At 39.7% G+C, this 13,649-nt stretch overlaps 1 protein-coding gene across 1 annotated transcript in view; it reads left to right on the top strand.

Annotated features, from left to right (window-relative positions):
* LOC149289176 (cytoplasmic FMR1-interacting protein 1-like) overlaps positions 1–10,912 on the top strand; it is a 34,530-nt gene extending 23,618 nt beyond the window's left edge. The window contains exons 20-27 of the mRNA XM_089490809.1: positions 571–714; positions 1,124–1,214; positions 6,620–6,750; positions 8,137–8,209; positions 8,938–9,032; positions 9,449–9,687; positions 10,130–10,277; positions 10,748–10,912. Of these exons, the coding sequence (XP_089346935.1) occupies positions 571–714; positions 1,124–1,214; positions 6,620–6,750; positions 8,137–8,209; positions 8,938–9,032; positions 9,449–9,687; positions 10,130–10,277; positions 10,748–10,912 (1,086 nt within the window). The remainder of the gene's footprint in view (positions 1–570; positions 715–1,123; positions 1,215–6,619; positions 6,751–8,136; positions 8,210–8,937; positions 9,033–9,448; positions 9,688–10,129; positions 10,278–10,747) is intronic.
* The last annotated feature ends 2,737 nt before the right edge of the window (positions 10,913–13,649 follow it).

Below are 13,649 nucleotides of genomic sequence, written 5' to 3' on the forward strand. Positions count from 1 at the left end.
CTGACAGAAACAGTATGGTACAGGGGAAGAATGAGCAGCACATGAAGGTTGCACTCTGACAATCAAATTTGACATACAGAAAAATAAAGCTAGTTTTTTGGGCCCCACCACCAGTCCAATAGGTTTGCAGTCTATAGCATTTTCCACAGTTAGCGTTAGATTGTAATTTATCACAATAGGCTAGCACTTAGACTTTTGTAAATAAAGGGCCAGGCATGGGGTCTCTCTGTTCCCAAGCAAATCAATGTATCGGCCAAACATCTTTCATTTCCAATGGAGTGTATTAATCACACTGTTACTAATAGTGGTCAAAACAATCTTTTATTTGAAGTCAGTATGGAATATACCATAATGCCAATGACAGGACTGCATAAAATTCCACGGGTACAATGTGACTAATTTTATGGTCTACTATTTGACACAATTCATGAATAAACTGTTCCTGGTTTTTATACCCATTTACTCATGCGTGTAAGCTGCAGATAGTTTTCTCTAAGTCCTAGGTGCAGCCACACCCTCTCATACACCTCCAGCAATATCTCACCAAAGCTTCTCCTTATGTCTCCGCAGAACTTGAACTTGGCCTACAACAGTATTTACAGCTACTACCGACACTTTGTAGGGCCTCCACACTTCAAAGTGATCTGCCGTCTTTTGGGGTACCAGGGCATTGCAGTCGTGATGGAGGAATTACTCAAAGTTGTAAAGAGCCTGGTGAGTATACAACACATGTGACCTGGAAGTTATATATTTTTTTGTATACAAATTACCTTTATGATCACTTAAAAACTTAATGAAAGTGCTACATCATCTGGTTGGAGGACTTTTTTTTTTCTTATGTTCTCATAAGTAGCATTTGCTGAGCAGGTAGGCACCAAGCAATAATTTGAGCAAGGTATAGTTACCTAATCTCTTATGGTAAAATGTAATTATAGCCCTCTTTTTAGGTGTTGGGTGTTAAATGGTGTTTAAATGACTCCGCTTTATTACCATTCAGAAAGCTGATTTTATTCAGTTATTTTTTAATAATGTGCATCTCATTAACACAGTTTATTCTGAAAACATACATATGTGTGTTGTCAAGCTGTCCTTAAATGTTCTATTACAACTGCTCTCTGTGTAGCTACAAGGCACGATTCTGCAATATGTGAAAACTCTGATGGAAGTCATGCCCAAGATCTGCAGACTACCCAGGCATGAATATGGCTCCCCTGGTAAGTTTCCTTTTTAGTAGAGATAGTATGTTTGTTGGGAAGGGTCTTATTACTCTTCAGTGTGTCTTGTAGACAGTCATGGAAGGTGTATTCGGGAACAATGTGCAGGCTTGATGAACTGCGTGGTTTTATCTGTTATTCTATGTTTCTGTAGAAAGGCAGGTTGTCTGTTACAATAACAGAACTCTGGGAACTGTGCTTAAAGTGGAATTCTGGAGCAAAGTAGTAAAAGTGGTGCACTTACCATTGTAACCAATGGAACCATCCTGCTGGCTTTTTCCAGTTTCTACAAAATTGTTTTATATATAGCCATCATTCTGTTCCTTTATCAAAGTGTGTGATAATGGAAATACAGCAAATGCAATATCAAGTAAGTTTTATTTTTCAGAGGAATTATATTTCATGCCTTTCCTCTACAGTTGAGGAAACCATTTTTAGTCCATACTTTTGATGTGGGAGCCAAGCTGTTTCAATGATTTGTGGTGTGCGATGGGACAATGGGCAAAAAACAAAAACGACAAAATGTGTTGCACAGTGGGTGCCACACAGGTTGACATTCTTTCTTGGCTTACTGTGACTAAGTGTTCTATGTAGTCATTTTGTCCTAGTGGAAAACAATGAAAAGCCTTTTTTCCTGTATTGTTTTTATGCAATTACTGAAATTGTGTTTAGAGCTTATTCTTATTGCTTTGATGGCATGACGTGAGAATCTAAAAATGATCTCTCCTTGGATGTAGCTGGCCTTAGTGAGTTCAGTTTCTTTATACAAAGAGTCTGATCAGACCTGTTTTATTCTCCACTATCTTCTTCTGTTTCGCTTTTAGCACTTGTCAGGTCGTATGCCTGACAGCTGAGTACCTGTCAGATACAAAGATCCAGCTTATTTTCTGTCGGCTCAGTAAATGATCCTCATTATGAAACCTTTTTTCTCTCTGATGAGCTGCCTATCACAATATACAGCTTCCTAAAATAGCGCCATATTAACCTTTTGTTCCTTGATGTTACGTATTGCACCAACTGAAATGTCAAAGAGCTTGCTTACTGTGAAGACTAGTGGGTGTAAGCGTGTGTGTTGGAACAAGAGGAAGATAAGGTTTCTGAAACACTTTCCCAAGACTTAATTTATCCTCCTTTCTACCTGTAACTTTTTTCAATCCATGTTTATGAGATTGATAAATCATGACAGTTCACCCTCACAGCATAACTCTTGTGTGTGGTTTCACTTTTTGACTCCTTCCATAGGGTAAGTTTAAGCGTTATGCAAATTGCTTGTTCCCTTCTAAAAAAAAAAAAAACAACAACCTGTCTTCTGATTTTACTCACATTTATGAAGTATGTGTGTGCTATATGTTTGTGTGTGTGTAAATGAATGCATGTATGCGTGTATATATATATATGTGTGACTCAGTTGTCCCCTTCTTCGCCTCCCCCCTTCTCTGATGTTTTCAAATACGCGCAGCTCCGCAGTTTCTGTTGCTCTCTGCCTCGGCAGCACAATCTCTCTCGTCCCCTTACTGTATTTGAGGATCTTTGTGTGGCGCCCTCCTTGTTAGCTCATGGCGTCTCCCGCTTATACGGCCTTCTCCTCGATGCCTTTAATCCCTTGCCTCCGGCGTTTATGGGTCGCTGGGAGTCTGAGCTGAGACTCACCTTCACGCAGCCCCAGTGGGAGAAGATCTGTGTCCTTAATTTCCGTTGTTCCAGGAGTGCCAGAGATCAGGAAATGTCGTATAAGTTGCTGGCCCTCTGGTATCGCCCTCCTGCGCTGCTTTCTGCCTATCGCCCTGATGTCCCCAACCGTTGTTGGCGGTGTGACGCCACTCCGGGTTCCCTCCTTCACATCTGGTGGGAGTGTCCGGGTATTGTCCCTTTCTGGACTGCCATCCACTCCACACTTCATCGCTTCACGGACTCGGTTCCCCCTCTCACCCCGGAGTGTTTCCTTCTTTTTCATGTGCCCCAATCCGTCAAGCGCTTCCGGAAATCGGTACTCTGCCACTTGCTGGTGGCTGCTAAGGCTCTAATTCCTTTACACTGGGGCTGCCCTGCCCCCCCCACGTTCGCTGAATGGGTGCTCCGAGTGGAGCGGCTTAGGGTTTTGGATGAACTGCATCATATAGCTTCTGGGAGTATGGAGCGGTATCAGGCCTTGTGGTTCTACTGGCTGTCTTTCGTGAGTGACCCTACTATTCGTCCCTTACTGGAGTAATCTGTGTGAGCCGTGCGAGTTTCTGTGTCTTCCTGTCTTCTCTATAGCTTTTTGACTCCCTATGTACGTGTGTTGTGGTTCTGTGTCCCTCCCTCTCTCCTTCCCCCCCCCCCTTTTTTTTTTCTCTCTTTTTCTTGGTTCTTTCTGATTCTCTCCCCTTGTTCTCCCCTTCTCGTTCTCCTCTATTTTTTTTTCTTTTCCCTTCCACACCCCTTCCTTCTGGTCTGCTCGGCGCCTTTATGCGGCCTGCGGGCCCTTTAATTATGGGCTTTCCCGGGTGCCCGGAAATTTTCATTCGTGTACACGGTCCTGCTCCGCAAACAGTCACAGGAACACTCCGCCTGCAGCTCTTGGCTGGTACCCTGAATATTACTTTTCTTGGAGTTGCTCCTCTTGTGGGTGCCTTGGCGTTCCCGGCCTTGGAACGGGAACTTTCCAATTGCTTCAGTTGGTGTCCTATTTTAGCTAACTTTTCTTTGGTATGAGTTCTGCATCACTAGTGCTTCGCCTGTTGCACTCATGCGTGCGCCTGCCTATGGTAGAGGGATTTTCTGATATCCTGTAATTGGGGCATCGCCGAATATTTTGTTTACATGTCGGCCTGTCCACCCTGATTTTTCATCTGTCCTACGCGACTGTTAACGATATTTGCTGCACCCGGCCGGGTGCACAGACTGTGGTTCCTTCGCTGTGCGGGCACTTCGTGTGTCCTTGAGTGTACTTTGTCTATGTACTCTGTTATGGCTCTTCTTTTGTAGCGTGTTGGCGCATTATGTATCACCTGTGTGGATTCTTCTACCCCTTCCCCTCCCTTTTTTCCTTTCTGTACCCCTTCCCTACATTACCTGAAAATTACAATAAAATTTTGATTTGCCCTTATATATATGTGTGTGTATATATATATATATATATATATATAATATATTTATTTTTTTTCCCAATAATCAAATCTACCATTAAACATGTAGTGCATTTAACACCTTTTAATATGGCAAAAACATTTTTACATTTTTGGAAGACCGCATTTTGAAAATTTCTGCTATGTACTGGTCCATGTCTAATTTCCCTCCCCCCCCCCCCATTCAGCGTACCCACACAGATTATGTATTTTTTTCCAGGAGAAGTAGGGATTTTGTTTTTAACACATATTCAACTTTATAATTTAAGTTGGCAGTAAAAAAATAAATATCTTCCACCCACTTTGCAACACTGATTTCCTTGCATGCCGTGCAGAAAAGGTTGGGTTCTGACAAGGAGGGATCATGGTCTCCTCACTAGGGGAGAAGGGATTTTCCCCCTTTTCTTCCAGTCATGTACATGTCTAATTGTGTGCATATATATTAAGCAGCCTTCAACAAACTGTGCAGATGTAATAGCAGTAATGTTCTTATTTGAGGATGAAGCCCAGCTGCAAACACAATGACATACAATGTAAACGGTAACCTTAATTTCTAGGCTGTCATCTTTTCTAAGTGCAGGTATGAAAGCTTCTGGCTCGTTGCACCCGCAAATTACAATATTCCCTCTCCCTGGGTTATTCATTCATTCATTCAGTGGTCAGAGCACTTTTGTTTGACGTATATGAGCTGCGAATGCAGGTGGCAAAACAAATGGCTTGTATAAATGAAGGCATTCATTCTGTCCCACAATTACATGTTGGGTTAATGGTGTGCTCCACAATAATAAAAAAAAAATATACACTGTACTTTAAATGTGAACAATCTTTACAGTGTGTTATTTTTTTTATATATAATTTTTTTTATTTTTTTAATGTTTTTTTTTTTCCTTTCCACTGGGACAACATAGAAAAAAATGTATAATTCTAAAAACAAAAAATGTAAAGATGAAGAAAACAGGAGACTTGTATGGAGGGATTAAAAAAAACTTGGGGGGGAAATTAATAAAGTGCTATCAAAAGACTATTATATTCCTGCCATGTCGGCATCCAGCATGATTCACCTTACAGGCTTTCTTGGTCATGGGTTCTTCCAGGAAATATTTGAAAAAGATTGATGTTACATATTGACCAGTAACTAAATGTTTCAATTCATGGAGAACGGTAACCTATATCAAGTTACAATAATTTTAAATAACATCCAGCTGAATGAGGAGGGCTATCAAATATTATTAATTTTATTATTTTTGTGCTAATAGGCTACTGTACTAGGGGTTATGCAATTATAGTAGCCAACCCTAATGTTGCTTTGGCTGCTTTTTCTATACGGATAGGAAAATGGCCACATCCATATACACTTTACTGTATCAGTACTAAGTATCCTTTATGTTTTAACAAGGCAGCCATAACACAGCTAAATGTGTCATCTGTCATGTGAGCTCTTCAGAGGGGATTTGTGAAGAGGAGCTAGGGCTGAGGTCTTAATCCCTTCTACTAATCCTGTACATGTTACTGGATACATTTCATATACAACAGAAATGTTTCTTAGCACACGACACAAATGCATGGAACATTCAGCAGAGGGCTTGTGAGACTGCCATCAACAGATCTTGTGCCATGTTTTAGGATCAATTGAGGTTAGAGTGATCTAGGCATCTGTATACATCTCTAATACTTTGTTGGGATGATGGCCTGTATGGTCCCAGGACCTGTATTCAGAGGAATCGTTTCTTCCCCTGACTGTAGGCAATACTGTGAAAGCTCTGAAATAAATTGTACGTTAATGGGAGTCATAGATTTGCTGCCACCTGTTTTTTTTTTCTCTCTCAATGGGAGTGTTAAGCATGAGCATACTTAAGTACACTTCCAGGGGAAGAGTTAAATGAGGAAGAAGTCTTCCTTTCATAAAAAATAAATGGAATCCTGTATTTTATGCCCAATTTTTTTTCCCATGGGGCTTCCCCTTAAAAGGTGCTGTTCCACTTAGACACAACATTAATTCTCCAGCTAAGCAAATTAATATTTGTGGATATGTCATTTTATTCTAATGTTTTCAGTGTTTATGCCTGGGAAAGGTTAGGCGTTCAATAGTACTTGAACATTTGTTGCAAAAGGTGGAGCTTTAATTGCCAGCTGCCATTCAGATTTCACTTCCATGATTTTACATATCTATAGAACCTCTTGTCAGAAGACCTCGTTAGCATCTCGGTTAACGTGTTTAAATGTAAAGCATTACATTAAATTCTCATCCAGTGTTTGCATTCTCTCTGTGACATGCTTTCTCATTTGTTTCAATGTTAGGTATATTGGAGTTTTTTCATCACCAGCTGAAGGACATTGTAGAATATGCCGAGTTGAAGACCGTGTGCTTTCAGAACCTGAGAGAAGTGGGGAATGCTCTTCTCTTCTGCCTTCTCATTGAACAGAGCCTGGTACGTGCTTTAGAAATGTACAGTCCACAGCCAATCAAGCCCTTTGGAATTTTGGTTTGTTTTAAGGCCATTTTTAGATACATCAAGGATAATATTTCTATTACGTATTGTATACCTGACAGACAGCTGAGCGTTTCCAGGCAGGAAGGATAGTACACAAGATAATGTCCATAATGGATATATTTTACTTCATTGGGCATCTCTTGAATGTTCACATGGATTGTTACCGTATTATTGGGCGACGAACCTTCTCTGCTCTCCACCCAAACTTTGGGGCTTATTCGCTGAAGTGGGAAGTTGCAGGAGGGCTGAGGCTTCTGCTCACTGGGTTCAGTGTGTGAAAATTTCTCAACGATAGTGGCTGAGCTGACCCTGGGTAATGTATTGTTCAGTCAGTGTGGTGACTATCCAGAAAGTCACCAGCTTTACAGGCTTCCTACAGGGCTGTCCCTCCTATACTTGCAGCAGAAGCTCACTGTGGTTGGGCCTTTGTACTTTAAACCGAAGTCTGTGAACATTAAACTGCAACTCTCCTGCCAGCACCCTGTTTTTTTTTTGTTTTTTTTTTGTTTTTTTATTTATTTATTAGTTTTGTTTTAAACCCAAATGCAGTGATCACGGGACCAGCTGAGTAATAATGGCCAATAAATGTGACTAATGCGCAAATACAAAAAGGCTTTTACTTTATTATAGTGTAATCGTTCTACATAATTGCTCATAAAGAGCTGAAATTTAACAGCATAAGCTTATAGATCAGACCAGAGCAATTGACAATTAAATGTGCTGTTTTAAATACAGACACATCTGTAGTGTTAAGATAATTGCATAACACTTACTAGGAGGCTGAGATTGAAATGCGTTTACTGGCGTTCTGAATAACACGGTGGTCTTGACTTTAGATCGTTTGCCTGTTGTGGGACAAGGCTTGGCTAGATATTCCTGTGAATGGAGCTATACGTGTCCTTGCAGTAGCCCTCTCTGTCTCCTTTTATTCTGCTTTCCTAACCGTCCAAGAGCAATACCACTGTGGGGATTACAGGAGACGTTGTGATTTAGGATTCAGGCACCGAAGGGTCCAGAAAAATTAGTTGCTAATCACAAGCTTTTCAAAAGCCTGTGTAACGTAGCAACCACATTAACCAAGTAATTGGCGTGCTGCAATTTTATTTCATTTAGCTAGGCCATTACCCCTTCTGATTGTGTGCAATTTTTTGTTGCTGTTCTAAATTTTGTGCAGTTCAGCATAAATTTTTTTTTAATAGGAATCTGGGAATTTTGACTTTGTCGAGTATTGTGAGAGCAGCATAGGCAACAAAATCTCCCATTTTAGAAGCAATGTGTTAATATTGTGTGAGTGGCGTAGCTGACCATTTCACTTTCTTTCAGTCACTAGAAGAGGTCTGCGATTTGCTTCATGCCGCTCCGTTCCAGAATATTCTCCCAAGGGTCCATGTTAAGGGTAAGTTTGGTTGGTGCAGGAAAGCACATTGTCGTCTAAATAACCTGTACAAGCCTCCTTTTATTTGGGACCCATTGTTCTCCTGTAACAAAGAATCCTTTACTCTGCCACTGCAACCTTCCAGCTCTGTCAATTGCAGCCTTCATCTGCTTTATGTACTATTTTAGTATACTATTTATTTATAATAATAATAAGCCCCAGTATTATATTTAAGGTGTACACGCTTTTGATATACTGGAACATATATATTTGCTGGAAGATGCATTCTAAAGGAGAAGAGGTTATTGATACACAAAAAGCAAATAAGATAATAGTAGCTTGGCCCAACTACACAGACGCTACGCTGCATCACTTTTTTGGATTTTTGTACAGTACTGTTTTTAATATGATGTAATCATTATATATTCATGTTTACTTAAGATAACTTCCTTGCAATATGTATTATGTAATTTAATGCCACAGTATAATTGGATAGAGTTGGAGGTTGTGAGGAGCGATTGGACTGGTTGGACAAAGCAAGCATTTTATCTGAATACATGAATGTAGACTGCTAAGTCATCAAGATCCAAAGAATCATACAGTGCATTTTTATATTCATTCGGCTAGTTGTCTGACCACTTTAGCCATAATGTTAGTGGGTTTTGTGTAATCCTTTATTTTTTTGGGGGGGGCGGTATTTTCTGTCTTGGGTTTTTGCATTCACGTTGCTTTTGTGGTTTCGTTTTCAGAAGGCGAACGCTTGGAAGCGAAGATGAAGAGGCTGGAGTCTAAATATGCTCCTCTTCACCTGGTTCCTCTGATAGAGAGGCTGGGTACCCCACAGGTAATGCCCTTCAGTGCTTCGGATTTTGATGGTTTGATGGAGTGGTAGGGCTTCCATTGAATTCGGTTTCCTTCTTGTCAGAGTTCAAGATGTTATTGATATTGCATTTCAGGATCCTCTCAGGGAAGTCAAAGCTTTTTAGACTTTCTGTAGTTCTGTAAATACATGTTGTCAATAGTTTGGAAAGACATTAAAGGGTTTGCATTTTTGGAAAGCCTTAAGCTGTTTTGAATTTTTTTTTGTTTTTACGGTTTAATAGGCAGATTAGGTAAATGCTATACATTAATATCATGTGTTATATTAAAAGTCATGAATCATCATGACTGCCATGTCATTTTCAAAAGCTGACATTTTATATTTGGATATGGTACATGTTTTGCCATTCAACAAATTGGTTGTTTCTTTCTTGCCCTTAGCAAATTGCCATCGCAAGGGAAGGGGACCTGCTGACCAAGGAACGTCTTTGTTGTGGCCTGTCCATGTTTGAAGTCATTCTGACTCGGGTTCGGAGCTTTCTGGATGATCCTATCTGGCGTGGCCCGCTTCCTAGTAATGGAGTGATGCATGTGGACGAATGTGTGGAATTCCATCGTCTCTGGAGTGCCATGCAGTTTGTCTACTGCATCCCTGTGGGCACCCACGAGTTCACTGTAGAGTAAGTTTCACTAGCATATAAGCCACTTCTAATGGCTCACAGAGGTTGATTATCAGATATCTGTGAAAAAAGACCACTTTATCATGATCATTTAAAAAAAAAAAAAAAAAAAAAAAGCACAAATGTGATCATGCTAAGGCATTGTCTGTTACATACTGATGTGGTCAGCGGTCAAATGCTTGTCTGGTTATGATCACACCAAACTTCTTCCATTCACCTCAACAGTTTACTGGGTCTTTTGAACCCACACAAAAATAGGTCAGTGTGTTAATATTCTCTGTGGTCACTATTCAAAGATTCTATTCAATAGACTGCTGCGTCTCTGTGAGAACAGTTCTAAGCCGGGCTACAGATGCACTTTAGTGTGAAATGTAATATCAGGGACATATGACTTCAATACTTGAATTAATGTAATTTCATGGGCGTCTTGCTTCTTGTTCAGGCAGTGCTTTGGAGATGGCTTGCACTGGGCAGGTTGCATGATTATTGTGCTTTTGGGCCAACAACGACGATTTGATGTCTTGGATTTCTGCTACCATTTGCTGAAAGTACAAAAGCATGATGGCAAGGATGAAGTAATCAAGAGTGTGGTACGTATGCAACTGTGATTGAATGCTGCTACTGCAGTTTTAACATTCTATTCTGCTTTTATCCAAGATGTTTGACGGGTAAAGTTGTCATCCTCTAGTACATGTTAAGCACCAAGATAAATAGCTTATCTGCACCCCCAACAAGCAGGCAAAACATTTCTACAATGCAATTAGTTAGTTATTACATTGGGTTGAGTAGCAGTAAGTCGTTCTCTGATCTAACAGACCAATTCTGCAAGAAGTATGAATGAGGAGTAGCTGAATTTCAATACTCTACTTTCTATGACTTAAGGTTGCCAGTGCCCACGTGTGGCTACTACATATTATTATTTATATGTTACAGGTTACATCACGCTTGGGCATATCGCTAAACTCTAGAACTGATGGTGTTGCATGATTTTACACAACTTGTTTTTAATAAGCAATTACAATACAATGTTTAATATATCAGTTTGATGTTTTCCTTGTAGGCCTTGAAGAAAATGGTGGAACGCATCCGCAAATTCCAAATCTTGAATGATGAAATTTTTTCAACCTTGGATAAGTACCTGAAGTCAGGCGATGGAGAGAATATGCCAGTAGAACACGTTAGATGCTTCCAGCCTCCCATCCACCAATCACTGGCTAGCAACTGAGAGCTGCTGCTGCCTTTACCAGCTGTCTTAACATATACACACTGCAATGCCACTGTAAATTGACTTTTTCTTAGGTGCAAAATATTCAGCATTATGTCTTTAAAATATGGCAAACGTAACAACCAGTAACACGACGGTTTTTGTTAAATATATATATATAGAGTTGTACATGCGCAGCCTATTTTTGTAAGCACAAACTTTTCTTTGCTTTTGGGCCTATGGGAAATATATCTAATAACCTGATGGGGAAGTTTTATATTCTTATAATAAACCTCAGTAGTAGCAGCATTTTTGTTTTTGGGTTTAGTGACTGAAGGCTAAGTTATTGTAATTAAACTAGATATGATATGCGTAACACTAGCAGTTATAAAACAAAACTTCATATTTTTGTTTCCTTAATCATTTTTACTTTGTGAGGAAGATGAATTTCAAATACTGTCAAAATAACATGAAATCTCTAATAACCAGCAGTTGCCTTGTTTTCTCTGAAGGTGAGTTTCCAATAAAAATCATATTAAAAGCCTTTTGCAGTTCCTTGTGTGTCTTCTCAGAACAATACAGATAGTAATATATCTGAGTAGGTAAACAGTCATTTAAAATTTGTTCAGTAAAATTGTGTATTTTGGATTTCTGGGTTAAGTATTTTTGTAATTACTACTGTAATGTCAGTAAAAAAAAACCTGCCAAGTTATTCTTGCCTGTGGATAACATATTTGGTAAAGTAACAGAATCATCTCTGCCACCAGGGAATCATCTATCCAGATGTTTGAGCTCAGCATCTAGAATGAAGATATTTCACTTGAACATGCTTGTTTATTCATTGGGATAAAACACTTCTCACTCTGACAAATCATCCATTTTATTTTTTTTCTTTACAAAGCACCTAACTCCCGGACCATCATCCACAGACTCGTATGCAGCCCCACCAACAAAGAATTGCATACCAAATTACTCTGAAAGTAATACATAATTTTGACTAGTTGAATTCAATGGAATAACGGAAACGAGAGCCAATGCATATAGAGAAATTCTAATCAATTCCTCCATGCATTTGTCCCCTTCAACATTTTACCCCTTTGCAGTAAGTTGTCGTGTACATTAGTGCATATAATGGCTGGATTGTCAATCCCTAGTCCCAGTATCCACTGTATAGGGTACAGTCTTTCTGATCCTTTGATGTAAACATGATTGCTCTAGTACAGATGTTTTTCAGTGACTAGGAACTCTAACACTGGCTCTGAAAGGGCCACTAGCATAAGAAAATGTGTATATATAGTCTCTTTATAAAGTGTAATTTCTTTACAGTGTATTCAGTATAGAGTAGATCGTATGCATATACCTAGGATCCTATGCTACATATGAACCTTATGTTGTGTTTTTAGGATAGCAAATACAGTAATGGAGGTCAGTATTGTTTTTGTTTTGAGCTTCAGACCCTTTGTAGTTGGTCCCTCCTTTGCGGGTGTAACAACTTCCACTGGCCTGGGAAGGCTTTCCACAAGATTTTGGAGAGTTTCTGTAGGAATTTATCCCCATTCATCCAGTAGAGCATATGTGAGGTCAGGCATTGATGTTGGAGAAGAGAGCCAACAACAGTTCATTCCAAAGGTATTCAATGGGGTTAATGTCAGGGCTCTGTGGTCCAGTCAAGTTCTTCCACACCAAGCTCATCCAACCATGTCTTTATGGACCTTGGTTTGTGCACTGGGGCACAGTCATGCTGGAATAGAAAATGACCTTCCAGAAACTTAACACAAAGGTGGAAGCATACAATTGTCTAAAATGCTTTGTCATCATACAGCATTACCATTACCCTTTACTAGAAGTAAGGGGCCTAGCCCAAACCCTGAAGCAAAGCCACAGAGCATTATCGGTCCTCACCCAAAGTTTTCAGTTGGCACCATGCATTTTATTAGGTAGCATTCTTCTGGCATCCACCAAAAGCCCAGATTCGTCCATCAGACTTGCATATTGGGAAACTCTAGGGTTGCCCTTGATGTTTGGTTAATATAATTTCCCCACAGCTCACTGTGTTCTGTGCATGTAGATAGTAGATTGCCAGTTTATGTAGAACCACAGGAACCTCAAAGTAAACCATATTATGAAACTCTTCATAAACAGTCTAACCTTGTTTTACTCATTTTTATGGGTGTATAATAAGTATTTGTACTCATTCCAGCCCTCTGTTGGCCCTAAATATATAGTAGCTTAATTGTCAAAGCATTTGTTTCTGCATGGTACCACTAGAGGGCACCCACCACTATTTGCCCAAGCAGCAACCCACCCTTGATGGGGCCAACATCAATTTTGCTTCCAAAATAAAACTTTTTGGCAATAATCAGAGGTGGCTTTGGGGCACACATGCCCACGGTAAATATGGTGGTGGCTCTTTAACCCCTTCAGTCCCCTGTAGACGTACCGGTACGTCCATAAAACGCATCTCAAGAAACACATTTAAAATTAGAGTTGCAATCCCATTATACCTAATGTAAAAATTCTACAAATAATGTACACTTTACAGTATGTTCCCAATAAGTGCTGGGAAAGTATGGAAATTCTATATAACTTAGGTATTTCTGAAATCAGGACACCTGAATATATAAACTTGGAGGGGATTTTCCATCACTTAAGTTTGTGAGGAGGGGAAAATATCAAAAATTAGTTTTTTTTTCAAATTTTTGCTAGTTTTTACTTAATTTCTCAACCAAAATCTTCAGCTAATTATCTAACTATGGTA

The sequence above is a fragment of the Sceloporus occidentalis genome, unplaced genomic scaffold, assembly GCF_023333645.1.
Source record: "Sceloporus occidentalis isolate IW3139 unplaced genomic scaffold, rSceOcc1.0.p SCAF_47, whole genome shotgun sequence".
Classification (NCBI taxonomy): Eukaryota; Metazoa; Chordata; class Lepidosauria; order Squamata; family Phrynosomatidae; genus Sceloporus; species Sceloporus occidentalis.